Here is a 19,338-nt window from a genome sequence, read left to right as displayed (position 1 = left end):
GACCTGATAAACAGAGACTTTATCTTGCTACTACATTAAGGCAAAGTCTGCAGTTTACCTGGAAAGCCCGATAGCCAACAATTGGCACGTCAAGGATGGAAAATGACAGATGCCCCGAGCATCAGTGGGAGCTGCCGGACTCTGAAGAAGGTGACTGGCAACTCAGTAGGGGAGGGAGATAAAGGAGTAAATAATTTCACACAAGTTCTCTACGTCACTGCTATGGATGCTGACTGGATAATTACAAAAGGAGCCATCCAAAGAGTCTGTGGGTCCCCTGAAAGCTGAGGAGGACATCAAGCAGCTTAAGAACAGGAATAGACTGAAGGGGGGGGGGGGGGGGGGGGAAGAGAAATAAACAAAATGGTTGTTCAGGAAATGAAATTATGTTCACAGCAAACATGGAAGACAAAAAAGTTAACCATTTCTATTCAGCTGTTTCCAGCAGCTTTAAAAGCCTCATTGTAGCCACATCTCCACTTGAAAAGAGAATCTCTAAACCAAGAAATCCAGGAGGGCATTTTGCAGGCAGATGGAATAGGAGAAGTCAAAATAATTCAATCTGCTGATTTAATACAACAACAACAAAAAACACCACTCTGCTGGCCAGAAAATGTTTTACAACAATCTAATTTCACAGCCTTCACCTTTTTCCTGAACAGAGCAGTGGGAAAGTGACCTCCAGAATCCTGGTTAAAGCCAGGATGTTGTTCTCCACAGTGTAATGCAGCTTGTTAAAAATTTCAAACACCGCTAAGGTCAAGGCAACAGGCACAGCTTCTTCGTGAAGCCCAGAGCTTCCGTAATAATCACTTTATAGACAAAGACTTTGCTAGGGTTAAGCGACTTATCAGTGCCATGTGCCACCCCACCCTCTGTTTATCTAATCAGTTTAGATTCCAAGACCTGGGAGAAGAATTGTCTCTGGTCTTCTATATGTAAAAATTGTGACACGACAAAACCTGAATCTCCACAGAGGTTTGCAAATACTACATAATACGGATTAATGTGCTTCAGTGTGAATTTGACTGCATGCAGCTATGTTAAAACGATTTAACATTAGGAGCAATTTTCTTGCATTTTGGGAACCACATGCGGCATACAGAAAAAGATTAATATATATACAAAGATTTAAAATTAAGTATTTTTTGGTGCTTAGAAAACTGGAACAACAGAAGACTGCAGTCCAAACAGCCTCTTCAGTTCAGTGAGGTTCATCCTCACTGTGGGAGGATAAATTCTAAAGGGGGAAAGACAATTCATTTTCCATGCATTTACCTAGTAGGAACTAGCCTCAAAACCAGGTCTTTTTATATATGTCCTTGAACACATATCAAATGGGAGCAACACTCTTGGCTGCTCTGAAGATGAAAATTACAAGAAGAGGAATAAATCAGCAGTAACTGTACTGTATGGATGATTCAGTGCCCATTCCATCCATTATAAGGCAGAAAAAGGGAAAGCACAGGTGTGAAAATACATACATCCAGCAGTGTCTGCGTATGTACATACCAGACTTTCGGGGCCCTAGTCGGGTAATCTAAATTCCGGTAAAGTCTCTGTTCCTCCCGTTCCCCAGTGCCTGGCTCTGGGCCTTCAGATGCTCCCAGCTAACAGGAAAAGAGCCTCAGGGAGTTGGCTACACCCTCCCATAAATGCTGGCAGCACTGGAGTTTTTACAAATTTAAAGTAAAGCAGCAATCCAAAACTTTGCAAGAGCAGATACTAGAAATAAGGATCTCGACTGCCTGTTTCGTGGAGAAGGCGGAATCAAAGTTTGTAAGAAAATGCTACTCAGGGGCAAGGAAGGAGGATTAAATTCCTGAGTTCCAGCTCATGGTAAGTCAATTCCTATCTTGCCACCACAGCCCTCATCTGCAAAGATGCCGTGAGCTAACTCAGATAACTAATTCTCATTGTTTTCGTGTAATTTAAGTATCCAAAGACACCTAAAGACCTTGAAGATATGGAGCCAGATCTCTCTACAGCTTGCTTTCTTCATCACAGCCTCCAAATAATAAAATGGAATAAGAACATTTCTTTCCTCACACCTTTAAGCAGCTTTTCAAATTGTACCTCTTCACCAAAACAACTTCCTATCTCAGCTGGAGACACCAAGAAACTACGAATTACAAATACCCAATTATCACCAATGCAGCAAATACAACCGAAAAAAGTCATTCAAAATGTTAACAACTGAGTTAACAGTTACTCAGGAGAGCAAAATGAGCTGGATTTGGCCACTGCCAACACACAACATTTGAGCATATCCCATGGTTTCAGGGCAGGGCTTCATGGGCCACAGAGGTAGAATTAATCTCATCCAGCATCTCCCAGCTCTAATCCTAACTTCACTCTTCACATGTCTCAGTGAAAGAAGCAGGAATAATTCAGTATCTGATAAAGCTGTTTAAGCAGGGCAAAACTCTTATCTAGTCAACCTGAGCAATACAAAGTTTCATCTCAGACTCGCCTTCAAATATCCCAGTAAGGATCTCAACACTCATGTAATTCGCAATGCTCACATCAAAAGTGAAGGAAAAAAAGCCATCGGAACTAAAGAAACTCTTGCTGACTTGGCAACAGCATTTGTCTTACCCAGACGGGGAAGTGACCTGGAATTCTAGTTCTGTGTTAATACAATCTAGAATGAAAAATGGTTTGCACAAGGGGATGTTCTTCGGCGCCTGTTGTGATTGCACTCTAGGTACAGACATTAACAGCTGGCAGAGAGCAGCTGACAGAGGTTACAGTGGGAAGACCCCCTCCGGCACGGCATGTAGCGGCAACAGAGCATTATTTTTACAAGGCACGCGAAAGCTAACAGTAGAAGAGGCTTCACACAGTCTGTCCACATCCACACTGCAAGCACCAGAGTCCACCACATCTGGATATTCTGTCCAGTTCAGCCACTGACCCTGTTGTGTGATTTCAGGCCAGTAGCTTCTCCTCTCTGTCCCTGGAAAATGGACAAGAGGCTAATCCTGACAAAAAAGGAGTGGAGAAGCCACCTGCCAAGATAAGCATGGCTGGTTTGGCTTTAGGGACAGAGGGGACAGCAATGGGGAGCAGAGCCGAGTTGTAGCAGATGCTTTGGACTGAAGACAGGTCACAAACGGTGAGTTCACAGGAGATATCTGCCACCAGCTCAACCAAGCCGCCCCCAGAATAAACCCTGAGTGACCTTTCAGCATCACACAAAACTGCTCCAGCAGAAGCAAGAATACAATCTGAATCTCAAGGGTAGCCTTTCTGTTGCCTTGCAGACGAGATTGTCCCATCTCTTCCTGAAGAACCTCTAACCTAAGTCACTAATCGCCATCGAACCCTTTCGGTGGGAGTCCTGACAGTCAAAAGCCCACTGCCCCCTACAAGCATACTCACTCCCCAGAGGAGGTCCACCCCAGGCAACAAATGAAGCAGAAGTGTCAGATAAACATTCAGCGCTTGGGATTTGCGGTTGTATGGAGCTTGTAAGGCAGATGAAAAGATCCAGCTCTGCCTTTAATCAACTGCAATCATTTTAAATAAAATCATCCTAAAGGTATTATTTTACGTCATTTACTTCACTAATAACAAACAGCAATTAAGAACATTTTTGCCTAAATAATTTAAGCAGCACCAGGCCCTTAAAAAAAAAAAACCCTAAGCAATCTGTAAAAACAATTATGGTGCAACAACATTAACCACCTCAGAGGATGACAAGCCATTATATTGTAGGTAAATCAGACGTTAGCCATTAGTGACTCTAATGACGGTCTCATTCCTATTCTGACCACTTTGTAGTTCAAGATCAAGCAGTTTACCATCTGACTGACAAACTATTAATTCAGCATTTGTCAGAGAGGAGATGTTTCCACAGCAGAGTGTTTGACTACCTTCAGCCACTAGTGCCTTGAAATTTAAAGGATGCCAATAGCCACAGCTTGCTAGTAGGCTGTGCTCAACTCCAGATGCCCAGAATTTGAGGACTTTAAAGGAAGCTACATTCAGCTGAGGAAAGGACTTGGACCAAGAGCTCTTTTAATAACCTCAATTCTATCTTCAGGCTTTTCAGGATCTGTCCTTCCATCTCAGAACCCAGGCAGCTCTTGCATAGACACCCACTGCACTGCTGGCAGAGGGACTCAGCGCACTCATCACGCCAGGATTACTCACGGAAGCCGTGTATGCAGAGTAAAGCGTGCTCTCAGCCTTGAAACACAGACTCACATCGGAGTCAAAGGCTTAATCCTGCTCATTTTGTTACTCCCACAAACTGTCCTTACTCACAGCTGCAGTAAGGCAACACACACCTCAAAAGCAGCAATCCGTGGCTATTTACACGGATATTTATATTTGAAAACCGTTTCTGCAAATCCATATTCAAACACAAAACCCTCGTGTAAACCATCCCACAAGCACCAGGACAGTCTGGGTTCTTGCATAAGCAGGAGTTTACATGGCTCAGATCTTTACACAAGGTTTCTGGCTGTACAGAGAAGAGGAGGAAGGAGCAGTGCAGGTTGAGGAGTTACCTGGCACTTGGCTGCCAGGGTTCAACCCAAATTACCCCAGACGTTTTCGCTGACCTTGCTAAGTTACTTACTGAAGTTGTCTTTGATCTAGGTACAGAAGGCAAAGAGGGAATAGCACTTCTGAGGTTTGAAAAGTATGTTTTGATCAAGTTAATTACTCGGGGACAATAATCTACTTCAACAATAGGAGTCCAGTGAGTTTACAGGAGGTTCTCCTGTACAAAACCATCAGATGTTTTCTCTGCGTAGCAAGAACCTGGCTGTTCAAACACCTGCACAGTACAACAAATGCCACGGTATTATACAAACCAGTAATGTGAAAGTTTTCACTTTCTCATATAGATTTTTAGCACAGATAAATTCAAATTTATTCTTCAAAACTGAGTAAAACCAAAATTGTTTGGTAACCAGAATGTGGCAGGAGGGCTAGGGAGAGCGGCAATTAATGTCGTTCTTAAATAATAATATATTAATAATATATTAAAACCCACTTAATATTAAGCTATTATGGAAACGTGTATTACTTCAAAGTCCGCACGCAGCATTTCTGTGAAGATCTATACCTCCTTCCCAATTAAAACAGAGACTCGCGTTCAGCGGCAGTTTCCAGTAGAAACTGAAACTTGGAGCTTTTACAGTGCTCTTGCACAGAGACAGCAGGACCGTAGCAAAGAGCGGGACATTGCTTCTGTTAATCACCTCACAATATACAGCAGCTTACCTGACACGGGCTTCAATTTCATACTTTCTACCAATATTAAGAGAAGCAAATTTACACAGTAAAAATGGAGTTCTACGTCACAATTATTTGAATATTATGGTATACTCACTACGTATCTCCAGTGTACATTTCCCCTTAAAAACTTTATTTTTTGAAGCAGATTGATTTAAAGCTCATTGTATTTAGCGTTGCACCAACTCATCAAGAGACAGAGACAAGAAACAATAGCTCCTTTTATTGCAAGACACTCCCTTCAATAGCATCTCTGAGATAATCACTATGCTTAGGGAGTGGAAAAACATATGGGCAAGCAGAATACCTGACAAGCCACGCAGAGTTTTTGTTACTAAACCATGTGGTGGAAACGGTCTAAAAACTGTTTTTTAAACTGAAGCTGCAGCAGCGTTATCAATCTTCAAACAACATTTGGTTTACAAACATGAAAAATAATACATGAAACTCTTTCCTACATCACCTATCAGAGTAATTTTTTAAAAATCCGGATTCATCTGCCCCCGAAAATGAGAATCTGTGGCACAACAGGATTAAGATGAATTAGTATCCAAGAAGATCAACTCAGTTTCTAGGGTTAGCGTTCAGGAAAAGGATCCTGCATCTGTACCTTACTGCTAGCTCTGTATTAAAGGGAGGACTTCTTCCAGGCCTACCCAATGAGATGGTATTAACACATGCCCGCTTATCACCTCTCATTGCTTATATTCCCTGCAAGGTTCAGGGGCTAAAGGAAGAATGTGCTTTTGAAGAACTGTAAAGTTTCTGTTACCCCAGCAGACAAGATATTAAGCAATCACATGCCGGCTCCAGTTCATGACAAACGTAAGTTGAATTGCATTCAAAAAATACTGAAGAACATCAAATAAAGCTGTGCACCACTTTTAAAAAAAAGGAAAAGTCGTCCCTTGGAATTTGGATCTGATTCATTCTAGCATTTACCAAAGAAAGAGGGTCTTTTTGCAGGCAGTTTAGTTACCATTCACTCTGATCTTCCACTTGCTACTTAGAGGGTAGGGAGAAAACCCAGCTTCCCTCCAGGAAAGGGAGGGAAATCGGCCTCTCTTCCAATTGTCTGTGTTTTACCCAGACATGTGAGAAATTTTCGAGGGGATGCAGATCTCCACTGCACACGCTTTTAAGCCAGGGTCATTCAAAAAATCCTCCCCGCTGCAGGGACCTGGTTCTCCACCGCTATCAGATGTGGCACCTGACTGCAACATTTCCCCTCTCCTGTGCAGCTGGGGAAGGTGAAAAGGGCTCCAAGGATTATCGCCATTTCCCAGCCACGTCAAAAGAAAGGACGAGGAAAAGGTGCCTTTTCACGTGGTTTCTATAATAAACTGCAGAGAGCCAAGGACCAGCGTGGAGCTTCCAAAGCGTTCCTCGGAGCGAGGATGCTGACACGACCCAACATCCACGCAGACCTCGCCGTGCGCATCCCAGGGAGGTCCAGGAGCTCGCCCTCCCTGGCAGCACGCAGGCAGTCCCAGTCAGCAAGCGAAGCGAGGCTCCGAGCGCCTCGCTTTGTTAGCGGCCAGAGGGGCTGCCGGTGCAGCTGTTCTCCTATTGTGCAGGCAACACCGCAAGCCTCGGAAACCTCAGCCCTCCTAGGAAAGGCATCCAAGGTGGGCTTATCTCCCCGCGAGGAGAAATAAAGCCTCCAGCCTCCGCGCCGAGCCCCTTCTCCTCCCCGCAAGCAAACAGAGCCACCCAAAAAGTTTTGCTGGGCAAGAGGGGCCCTGCCTGCCCCTCGCCCGCTGGAAAAAAACAAAGGGTCGGGTAGGAAAAAATAAAAGTTTGGGGCTTGGCGGGGAGGGCGCCCAGCTGGGCTCCCGCCGCCCGCTGCTTCGTGCGGCTGCCCGTCCCCGGCTGCCCGTCCCCGGCTGCCCTTGGGCCGCGCGCGGCGCTACCTGAACAGGGCGACCGCAGTCTGGTTCCTCCTCCACGCCTTGCCCTGCTGCAGCAGCACCCCCTGCACGATCTCCTTCTCGTCGGGCAGCCGGTAGACGGGGAAGACGTAGAGCCAGCAGAGGACGAAGACGCCCAGGGCGCTGGCCCCCACGGGCAGGCGGGTGCGCGGCCACTTCCACGCCAGCCCCGCCATCCTCCTCCCGCAGCGCCGCCGCGGCGCCGGGCCGCGCTCCGGCATCAGGCCCGCGCCATGCGGCGCCCGCGGGCGGGGGGCCCGCCTCAGCCCCACCGCCGCCCGCGCCCTAAACTCGGCGGCTCGCCCGCCGCCCGCCGCCCGCCGCCATCGCCACCCAGCCGGCCGGGGGGGAGCCGGGCCCCGCGGGCGTCGGGTCTCCTGCCGGGGCTGCTTCCGCTGCGCCGCGGCTGGCTCCTCTCTCGGCGGTAGCGGCTGCCGCCCTTCCTCACAGTCATTTGGTCCCTCGCTTTCCCCGCCAGACGATGCTCCGCTGCTCCCCGCCCTCACTCCCGCCCTCCCTCCCTCCGCCTCCCGCCGAGCCCTCTCTCCCGTTCGCTCCCCGCCGCGCTGCGGACGGCCCCGGTAAATTTCCACCCCGCCCCGGTCTCCCCCCGCCTCTCCCGCTTGACCCGCGGGCACCGGCCGAGCCGCGGCGGAGGGAGGGAGGGAGGTCCCGGCCCGGGCTCGCCCACCCTCCCTCCCGGCGCCTCGCTTTCTCCCCCAGCAAACCTAAAAGAGGAGCGTGCTCCAGCCAACAGCACCGTTTCCAAAGCAGCAGCTCCATGTTAGCGTGTACCCACCGGCTTGGTTGGGTCTTTGAAGAAAATACACTGGGGATTGTACCTTCAGGGGGAACGTGGGCAGTTGATGGGGCGTCCCGGCCCGACTGGGGTTATCGCTGAAGTGCCCGGTGCGTAGGAGAGTGGGCAGAGAGGCCGCCCGCAAGCCAGGAAGCAGCAGCATGAGCCTTGCACGCCTGCGGTAATGCCCAGCTCGGGCTTCCCACCGGGAACCCCCCGCCTGCCCTGCAGGATGAGGGTGCCGTGTGCGTGGCCCTCAGCCCTCCTAAATCAGCAGAGAGAGCGTGAGCATTTCATGCCAACAGAGTGACTCCAGCAGTAGAAAGTACCTCTCTACGGTAATCGGGTAGGCTGAAACACGGGAGACGTGTTCAACTTCTCTCAGAGAGGATTTGAGGCAGCCCCCAATTTCAGAGTCCAGTCTCTAGCCCCTGGCTAGTGCATAAAAGGCAAATTCAGCCTGGGCTGACACCATCAGTTTTTGTTCAGCATTTCCAGTCACACCTATCGGACCCATTGAGAAACGCTGCGGACTCCCACAAAACCAACCCTAGGAAGAATTTTCTATGAGTTAGTAGCCGGCTACTTTCCAGACTTTCAGGAGCACACAGTCTTGGCTACTTCGGGCACTTCCAAGGTTGAGTGGCAGCTAAGGGATGGCTTTGAGCGCTTTAAACTTGGGAGACCCAAGGTAGCAAGGAGATGTTGACAGCCTTTCAGGACAAAGAGTAACCTCTGCCTGACTCAAGACATGGCAGCACAGCACATCTCGCAGCGAGTGTTGGCCGTGGCGGGTGGTGGGGAGGGAAGTAGTACCAAGCTCATCTGCTAAAATAGTCCAAAGCACAGTGCTTAAAGTCAGTAGTTAGTCACCTAGCAAAGGGTGGCAGAAGAAAAATCTGTGGTTTAAGATTCTCACCATAGCAATTAGAGATTCAGTCGAACAATTTTTGAGTTTGAAAATAGACGACCCCAAATTCCATGGCTCTTTCTCCTACTGTCCGGAACTTCCCCTGGACTAATGATTGAAGGAAGCTTTGAAAAAGTTTTGGGTGAAGGAAGGAAAGCATGAAGGAAGTTGACACAGTTAGTTTAATATGTCCTGACCATAAGGTAGCAATAAAATAATTGTAAATACTAGCTGGCTGTTTATACAGCATTTTCAGCTAGAGATCCCAAACAGATACTACTTAGTTCTCAGTCAAATACAAGCTTGGATATCTCAATGTGCTTTTGGTGCTCGAGAGGAGGAAAACCATTCTCTCTTTCATAGTGTGTTGCTCTGTGGAAATATACACCGATGAAAAGAATATTAACAGGTTGATATCTAATGAATAAAAAAAAAATGCCAGAAACTTGTAATTGCATAAGAAATATTGTTTTCATTCATATCTGATATGCTAGAGCTGTCTAGAGCATTAGAGCTGTTTCTCTGGACAAAATGGGAAAAGAAATTGAGGAGGGCATTTTGGCCAACGTCTGACAAAAAAAAAAATATTTCGAGAAGGATAAATATTTTCATTTTGGTGAGGAAACTATTTACCAACAGTAAAATAAACCAAAACCTATTCAGTCACCTCTATTAAAAACAAACAGAACCATTCAACCTCTGGAGACTAATTCAAAACATAGTTAGCTAGACTCATAAAAAGTGGGAAAAAAAATGATTGAAATGTGCAAAACTGTATCCAAAATTAAATTCTGCCTCTTTGCTCACCTTTAGCTGAGAAGAGAGACAAACCAGGTGCTCAGTGTTGCTTGGGAAACCAGAAAGTGGAGAAGAACAAGAGAAAGTAGGAATGACGCTTATTCTTTCACTGTCCAAACTGCTTGCAATGAAGTAAGTCAAAATAAAACCGATACAATTCTTTGTTAATTTCTTCAGTAATGTAATCCCTCCCAAAGTAACATAGGGAGGGATTATTTCTTTAATAAAGTGCTTTTACTCTTGCACAATGAGACACAAGATTTTGGGGTATCTTTTATTTGTGAACCTGTGAGATATTCCTAAGCCTTTCCTCTTCTTTTTCTGAATCTATTTCAGCATGAAGCCCCCAGGCTGTTCACTGAGTTTATAACAGTCCGTGGTCTGTGTAGTGCCACGGCGGTAACTCCATCATGGTGTCCTGCCTGCAGCCCGCAAGGAGCCAGGCGGATCAAGACAGACATGAGGCAGAGCTTGTTATGTTGCTGCTGATACGTCGTGGAGAACGGAAAACGCGTGGCCTCGTTCTGCTCTCCTACAGGTGGAAATTACAGATACACCAGGACAAGCTCAAACGCAGGTCTTTTACTCTCTAGTCAAATCTGTTTCTAGGCAGCGTTATCAGTCTCCGTCCTTTCCCTCCATCAGTGAGCCCTGAAGAGAAGTGCACCGATGCTTTCCGCTGCGGATAACAGTTTCAGGTGGAGAAGAAACGGAAGGTAGGAATAAACTGTCAAACATGAATCTTGCTTACAAGCAAATACCCTTAAGTACTTCAGTGACAGTTTGCAATCATTGAGAAGATGTAGAGATGTAGTGATCAGCAATCCATGTCTTTAAGTCGAAGCAGAAAATTGAAATTCAGACATGATTCTTCTCTGTCGTACTCCCTTTTAGTGAGAACTGAGTAGTGAGATTTAACCTCACCTCCATTACTTTGGTCCCAAGTAACACCCCCAGCCAGAAAGGCTAGCTATTCTGGGCATGGTTCATACGCAGCCCTACTACAGCAGAAAAAAAAAAAAAATGTTATTGAGAGGTGCCTTTAAAAAGCAGCACAGAGAAAAGCAATGAGTGAGAACACGGAATAACATGCATTTTAAACACTCGGAAGAAACAGTGTGACTCTCCACTCATCAGAAGGAAAACGCACTGTTGTGGTTTTTCCGGTTTCACTCTAAACTACAGCAGCAGAACTCTTCTCCCCTTTTCTATTGCCTGTTTATTCGCCACAGCCACGCCAAGACTTTTCCTTCACAGCGGGTAGGTACATCCTAGGGCCAGCCCTGCTCCTGCTCCGCCAGCTTTGCATTTCCCCTTCTGCCCCTGCGGGTGGAGCTGACACTCTGCTCAGCTACTTCGCCCTGCGGCTGCAGCTGAGAAAGCCCTGCTCAGGAGAGCAGGGCGAAGTCCTTTTCCAAGCAGGACCTCCTCTTTCCCTTACCCCCCAGCCCAAAACGCACGCGAAGACCTGAGCTGCATCCTTCCAAAAATCCAGTCTTTGCCTGCTTTCATTTAGAGAATCCTGTACTCCTACACGCATCCTTTGGTACTCTGTCTTTGCTCCCTTTCAAGCCCTCTCACTTCCAGAATAACAGGGCTTTTCCCCTCCGCTTCAGCATCCCACTCACTTTCTGCCCTGCAGAATTTAGCAGAGGAGTTGCTTTGGAATCAGCTTTCAGGCTACGGCATCCTTTCAGTTGATGGAAACGTTATCATGCCGTACACCTACAAGGTAAATCTGTTATCTTCCGAACGCACCGAGGTACCACCTGACTAAAATACCTCGCTTTACACTGTGCCCTCAGTTCTGCAAGTATTTCATGCTCCATTAGTAGAGTCTATGTGAAGGGTGGATTTGTTTTCTAAGGGAGAAGGGAGCTGAAAAGAAACCCCAACTGGTATTTAGTGTCAAATGGCAGCCCTTATTGCCCACTGCTATAAATACTGTGTGCTCCTTTGGTATGTGTTTTGACCAAATGTACAACAGCAAAATGTTCAGAAATCGTCGCCTGCCTGAGATAATATTGTAGGTCAGCTTTTGTGTGGTGTTGCCTTTGAACAGGCTGGTTTCTCTGCACTCCTCCTATTGATACAGTTTGAAAAACTGGCATCTGAATCTCACTCTGGAAGAATAACACAAACAGTGAGAATGCCTTTATGAATGGACGCGCAGATGCCCATACAAAGACCTGTTGGCAAATTCCCACAATGCTTCTCCCTATCAGGATTTACTTTGCAGCTCTGTTAAAATCACCAACAAATGTGGATTCTCACTGATAAAGCATTTTAATCCCTTGATATGACAGACAATTTTATATAATCCTATTGGAGGGGGAGAATGATAACTACAACAAAGTACAATATCGAATTAATATTCCCGTAAAGGCACGGTCTCCAAAAGCTAATCTGTTTTCACCTGGAGTATCAGTTGGCCAACGAGAAAAAAATATTACTTTGACTTACAAATTTTGCCACATCTTTGCTCCTCAGCTGTCATGCTGTAATAATATCATTACTGTGACAACATCTACAGTCATCTTTCCAGCTGCAGTGACGAGTCAGAATGCACAAGGAAGAAGCATAAAATGGGAAAAAAGGATCTTACTGATCAAAGACAGAGTTCATTCTCTGAAACAGAGAACGTCTCTTATGAGCAGTGTTGGAAGGACTTTCCAAACATCTTTTTACGTGACCGGTGATGTTAGCTGGTAACAAGGTGAAACAAGAATGAGTGAAAACATGCAAGTGTGAGCAACATGGACTGTTGTCACGGTTTAACCCCAGCTGGCAACTAAGCACCACGCAGCCACTTGCTCACTCCCCCCCCGGTGGGATGGGGGAGAGAATCAGAAAGGTAAAAGTAGGAAAACTCGTGGGTTGAGATAAAGACAGTTTAATAGGGAAAGGAAGAGCCGCGCACACAAGCAAAGCAAAATGAGGAATTCATTCACTACTTCCCATGGGCAGGCAGGTGTTCAGCCATCTCCAGGAAAGCAGGGCTCCATCACGCGTAACAGTTATTTGGGAAGACAAATGCCATCACTCTGAATGTCCCCCCTCTTTCTTCTTCTTCCCCCAGCTTTATCTGCTGAGCATGATGTCACATGGTATGGAATATCCCTTTGGTCAGTTGGGGTCAGCTGTCCCGGCTGTGTCCCCTCCCAGCTTCTTGTGCACCCCCAGCCTCCTTGCTGGTGGGGTGGTGTGAGAGGCAGAAAAGGCCTTGACTCTGTGTCAGCACTGCTCAGCAGTAACTAAGACATCCCTGTGTTATCAACACTGTTTCCAGCACAAATCCAAAACACAGCCCCATCCTAGCTACTGTGAAGAAAATTATCTCTATCCCAGACAAAACCAGCACAACCGTATAAAGCCATTAGCCACAGGCACTTTGCTTTTCGGTTTTGCACGGAAAATAGTTTTTCTCACAAAATGGAGGAGCACAAGCAATTTTTGACAACTTTGCCATCACTGCTGTACATCATTACAGTATCTCTGAGAAAGCCGTAAAGACCAGACTTCTGTTATGCAGCACTGGCTTCAGGATACATCTTTAGCATGTTTTAATATATGTGAAAGCGCCTATGAAAGACATGGAAGGGCAGGAGCACCAGTGAGGTGAAGATAAGGAAGTACAGTGAAATCCTGGGTGAAATTCCTGCCACGGGCACTACAAGAAGCTCCCTTTCAAAATCAGTACTTATCTATTCACAGTGCACATCCAAATCATCCGCTCACACCCGTAATACAGATACTCACACAACTGGTGTAGTTTTATCCAACAGAGGTAGATGCATCCATAAATCACAATAAGTTTATTACAGCCCTTAAAGGGTTTGACCTTAGGCACAAGTGGGTCCAATAGGTCTGGCCTGTTGTAACAGAGGGAAAGAAATCTGTTTCCAGCCCAGGCCACTGCAACACTTACTACCAAAAAGCACCAGAGCCTAGAAGAGCTCTGATTATAAAGCATGCTTCCTCCAAACTGAGAAATCAATTACGAAGAATAGCTGTAAAGCTGTAGAGAAAAGAATTTACAATGCACACATGAACGTACATTACTGGAGATAGATGGGTTCGGCAGCCTCTCTGAATTCTCCCATAAGGCAAACCACCTGTGAACATGCTGCAGTGAACCTGAACCCCTATGCGGCTCTATGAGTTGGTCCTTACTAACGGGAGCAATCTGCGCTGAAGTTAAGGGGTTTACTCACAAAGAGAAGGGCTACTCAGAAGAGGAAGGGACTTGCTAGATTAGTATCAATTACATATTAGAACTGCCACACCAAAAATGTCGTGGCTGGAGGGGCCCTATTTTATTATGCACCATTTAAAAAGGAAACAAAATGCATATAAAAATAACAACGGAACATGCACATACACATGCACACAGACTTCAAGCACATCTCTTAAGCAAGCAGGCACTTCCCTTGTTAGCAGAGTTCCTTTTCCTTGGGGACTCAAACAGATTCTGACCTCATGTCTGACATTTGCTGAAATTTCAATCTGAGCTGTTGCTGTCAGGAAGACATCATTCATAATTTAGCTTTTTAAATCCCGTTTAAGGATGCCTGTTCATGAGAATCATAGAATCATAGAATCATTAAGGTTGGAAAAGACCTCTAAGATCATCGAGTCCAACCGTCGACCCAACACCACCATGCCCACTAAACCATGTCCCTAAGCGCTGCATCTACTCGTCTTTTAAATACTTCCAGGGATGGTTGAACTCAACCACTTCCCTGGGCAGCCTGTTCCAATGTTTAACCACTCGTTCAGTAAAGAAATTTTTCCTTACATCCAATCTAAACCTCCCCTGGCGCAACTTGAGGCCATTTCCTCTCGTCCTATCGCTAGTTACTTGGGAGAAGAGACCGACACCCACCTCGCTACAACCTCCTTGCAGGTAGTTGCAGAGAGCGATGAGGTCTCCCCTCAGCCTCCTTTTCTCCAGGCTAAACAACCCCAGTTCCCTCAGCCGCTCCTCAGAAGACTTGTTCTCCAGACCCTTCACCAGCTTCGTTGCCCTTCTCTGGACACGCTCCAGCACCTCGATGTCCTTCTTGTAGTGAGGGGCCCAAAACTGAACACAGTATTCGAGGTGCGGCCTCACCAGTGCCGAGTACAGGGGCACGATCACTTCCCTACTCCTGCTGGCCACACTATTTCTGATACAGTGTCAGAAAGTGTCAGAGAAGGTCATATGTGATATAGAGAGGGACATAATAAATTTGGTCTCACAAGAAGTAATCTTTCTAGACTAGGATGAAGTGTATGGAAGAAAAGTAGAGGAGAGGAAAAAGCTTGTTGATGTTGTTGCTGTATCTTTTCTTCCTATAACAAATGTTCCTTGGCTATTGTTAGGGAGAAACATGAATTTGTGAGGTATCAGAAGTCCCCCTCTGCTTCCAAGACTAGCTGAGAATTGACAGTAGATCTAGATTATGTGATCTGTTCAGTTTTCCACCTCTAAGGGGAAAAAAGGTGATGCAGAAATGTGTTTAAAGAGAAGTTCCAGCAAGGATGGCTGCAACCCTCAAAGCCTAGACAGATGAGCATCTAAGAGGAAGTCTCACAGACACACTCACTGCCCGTGGCCTCGTCCGGCAGGCACTTGGACCCTGAGCATGACCTGTTGCTCTGAAGGGTTCAGGATCATGGGTAAAACAGATCCAGCATCCGCAGTAGAAACGGAAAGCTGACTTAGAGCAAAAGGCAAGGCTTCAGTGATGGGAAATGAAACAGCCCGGCTGGATGAGACTTCAGGCACAGAACCAGTGCAGAAATTGCTGAATTCTGTACAGAGTTCGGGTTGTGTGTCAGGTTTCCGTTAGTCAGGTCTTCCATTAGCCCATTTATTTAGGGCAAAATTTACATGCTGGCCTCAGAAGAGTTTTTCCAAATATATTAATTGAAACATGCCTCTGTACAGTAACAATATGCATACAGTAACATTTATACACAGGAACCAGAACCAGTACCCCTCTAGCATTTTTAAGTAGGTCTCAGAAGTTTGGGGTTTTTTCCCAGAAGAAAGCTATCATTACCCTTAACCCCCATTTAACAGGGGAAACAGAGACGACAGAGACCTGAAAATATTTGACTGATGAACAAGCTAGATTTGTAACAGAGGCTTCTTCAAGCCTAGTGCAGTGCTGTAGGACACACATTACAGAGAAATTCGGCTGTAATTCAAACTCTTGGATGCACTGACAGCTAATATTAGCAAAGTGCTTCAAGATTATTATGGATATTTTTTTAAGGCCTCTAAAGTTATGCAGCATCACTTCATTGGGACCCAGGCAGACAATTTAAAGTTTGGTTAATGGGCAAACAATAATGAAAATTTATTCTGTTTCTTCACAAATATAATGAAGATAAGAGCAAGGCTCAGCACAGAGATTGTCCACTGAAGGACAGAGATGAAACTTGACAAAGACTAAAGTATTCTTTTTTGTGCTGGGTGACAATACAAAACGCTAGCGAAGGGAGACAGAAGTATCCTGTGACTTAATAAGGTTTCCGAGGGAAGGCAGCCTCACACAGAGGTCTGCAGTATCACCCAAAGAGAACACCAACATCATCACTAAAAGCTCAAGCGATCAAGGACTTGGGAACCGTCGCTAGTGCAACCCGCACGTTCCTCTGCTGAACTTCAGCTGTACTTTGCATCCCAGACCACAGCAGCTCTTCCACAGTTGTCAATTAACAATATGATCGCACCAGCGCTACCCGGGTTACATGGACTCTGGACACACAGACATCTTCAGTTCTGGAGCTTTGTCGTGCTTTTTTTCTCAAGTTACTTATTCAAATGTGATTCCCTTTAAAAACAATTGAAGGGCCGCGCTTTCACTCTGGTTTGAGGTTAGTTCTGCAAAACATTTGAAAGGCAAGGAAGTAACAGTTTTCTCTCTTGAGAAGAAACACAGGAGCTGGATTACTTTGTCTTACAAAATGTCACACTGTGATGTCTGTCATCTAGAAGGCAAGTTTCACAAGTCATTAATTCAACCAGATGGTGGTGTAGAGTCTAATAGATAACATAAGCTGACTGGGAACATAAATATCAACAAAGCTTTTTTTTTTTTTTGCAGACACAACATACTTTTCAACCTACCTATTCACTTTGTGGGAAATGCGACATCAAACATTTTAACTTATTTTTTAACATTGTTGAACAAAGAATAATTTTTGGGGCTCAGAGAGGATAACAGACAATTGCCCATACACCAGAAATTAAGCAAAGAACAAAATCTTTGATGTGCAATTAAGCAGACACCTGTTAATGTGTCCCCTTACACCAAGATGACAAACACAGTTGTACCATCATTAACATGATCTCTGCTGAACTGGAAGGGCCAAAATATAGGTGGACATGTAAAAAATACACTCTGAACGTCAAACAATTCAGATAAGACATTATTGAGTATCATTCAAAAATCGATTGTTAACATAAAAAAAGTCCTCACCTGCATAGCATGATGTCTTTTGCGGACTTGAAGATTCAAACAGACCCGATAGCCCTGAAAAGCGTTTGGAAAAAATGCATTGTGAAGCACCACATAAAATCTGTTCCACGAATGAATACAGGAGCGGCCCTTTCCCCTGACTGCTATACTCAGCCTGAGGTACAAAAAGGAAGGGAAGTGACTACCCATAAGGTCTGCATATTAATACCCATCATAAGTAGCTTAGAAAAATACAACAGAAAGATTAAGTTGACTGACAAGGTTAACTGAACTTCCATTTTCCCCTCTTCTCCATGTTCCTCGGTTGCAGCTGGGCAGACACAATTGCTCAACCACCGCAGGGAAGTCTGCGCTCGTGAGATTCCCAACCCAGCAGTGTTTGGAAAGGCTTTGAAATGTAGGCCGCTTAACCGAACTGCATGAAACCACCAAGCTTTTTGATGTCAGGACGCCAGGAAGCCCTAAATTGCAGTGAAAGCTATTATTTATAGTTACCATAACCACAAACTGAGAAAAAAAGATGGATCTCTCTTTCTAGAATTGTGCCTTTTCAGAGAAGGAAACGGAAATTAAAACATTATCTATGAATCCTTAAGCAGTAGCTGCCTGTACTCTGAAGAGTATAAAAGTGAAGGAGCCTGTGACTCCAAGTAAACAGAGAGTCAAAGCAAAGAAACTTCCATGGTGGATTTCTCTAAGCTGATGCTGAATGCTCCGGATACTTGCCTTCAACTTCTTCTAGGCCTGAACTGGGTTTAGATTTGACTTCTGTTTCTAGGTCATGAGTGTAAAGAGGAGCTCTCACAACTCCTATAGTGGTTATTTGGTGGTGGTTTTGATGGTATCTGTGCTGAATGTCAGTGCAATCATCTCATACTTTCTATTCCCAAACAAGAGAGGAAAAAGTGTGTCAGAGAGCTTTTATTACAACATTATCGGTTGCTCGGGTGCTCTCCCAGTTCCAGTGGTCGTGATTTACAGCAGCTAATGCCAGAAATGGATGAAACCTGTCCTTGGAAAGGCCTGAGACAAGCTCAGTGCCTAAGCTGCTAGCCTCCAAAGGGGCCCAAGCAATTGAAGGGGTGTGCAGGCTGCACGCTGGCTCAAGGCTTAGAGGGGAATTTTATCTTACAGTCCCAGCTGTCTCAGCTTTGTGACAGTAAGTCGTATTTGACATTGCGGTGTCCCACTAATAGCAGAGGAAGCATTTCCAGAGGGTGATACTACTAAGTACAAATCTGGATATCAAACACCTCCTTCCCTCTGAAGGGAAGGAGAGCGTAAGAACGGATTTTTAGTGGGAAAATGTGCTCATACACCCGAGATTTGTGGCAAACTTGAAAGCCTCTCTTCAGCAGCAAAAAGAAAACACAACTCTGCCCACATGTAGTTACATACTGTGGATCCAACTGTCAAAATACTTCCCACAGCTGAAACCTGGAGGAGAGGCATACACTTTATTGCTGCTGAGACCTATTATTGGAACAAATAACATGCTGTGTTTTGCAGTTACAGTAATTATAAATGTCAAACATCTTGCAAAGTCTGCATTTTTTTTTCTTCTGCAGATTTTCAAAATCCATAAATGCTGAATAAGCACATAATTCCTCAGATGGAAAGCTGGGAGTTTTGTTTGCATATGTCTGTAGTTTTACAAAGATAAGTTAGTTGTTGGAGGCTGAAGAGGAAATGAATGCATAAGAACAGCTAAGTACATCTTCAAGTAACACATTACATCAGCACAGAACTGATTTAACAAAGGATGCTCTCTATTCATCGGGGTTGGAGTCTGTGATTGCTAAGTTTGGAGCACCAATAAGGGCTACAGTCTGGCAAAATTTCAGTCCTGGGATTTAACTATAGCCTTTGCTGTTCTGCCTTGGGTGCCACGCTCATCTAGATTAATTCGAATATTGTTTATTTTCCTGCATGACACAGATCAGAGAAGCAGATACACTTGGTTTTTGAGTCATTATCTGCTCAAACAGTGACTCCAAATTTTTGGGTGATCAACTCAAAATATTCCCAACATGTCTAATTTCAGTGACTCATTTTATGTTTATTCAACGTGAGACATCCTTAGGAGTCAGATTTCCAGAGGGGTTAATTACTCACAACTCAAATGATTCATAGTAGCTCTAAAATATCATTATAAAACCATAGGAAGAGTACATTAAA

At 45.2% G+C, this 19,338-nt stretch overlaps 1 protein-coding gene across 1 annotated transcript in view; it reads right to left on the bottom strand.

The window, feature by feature from the left end:
* ST8SIA1 (ST8 alpha-N-acetyl-neuraminide alpha-2,8-sialyltransferase 1) overlaps window positions 1-7,402 on the bottom strand; it is a 130,704-nt gene extending 123,302 nt beyond the window's left edge. Inside the window, exon 1 of the mRNA XM_076343192.1 lies at window positions 7,164-7,402. Coding sequence (XP_076199307.1) covers window positions 7,164-7,402 — 239 coding nt within the window. The remainder of the gene's footprint in view (window positions 1-7,163) is intronic.
* Between the last annotated feature and the right edge of the window lie 11,936 nt (window positions 7,403-19,338).

Source organism: Aptenodytes patagonicus, chromosome 1 (genome assembly GCF_965638725.1).
Source record: "Aptenodytes patagonicus chromosome 1, bAptPat1.pri.cur, whole genome shotgun sequence".
In the NCBI taxonomy this organism is placed as follows: domain Eukaryota; kingdom Metazoa; phylum Chordata; class Aves; order Sphenisciformes; family Spheniscidae; genus Aptenodytes; species Aptenodytes patagonicus.
Note: the sequence above shows the minus strand (reverse complement) of the source record. Positions and strands in the feature narration are given on the sequence as shown.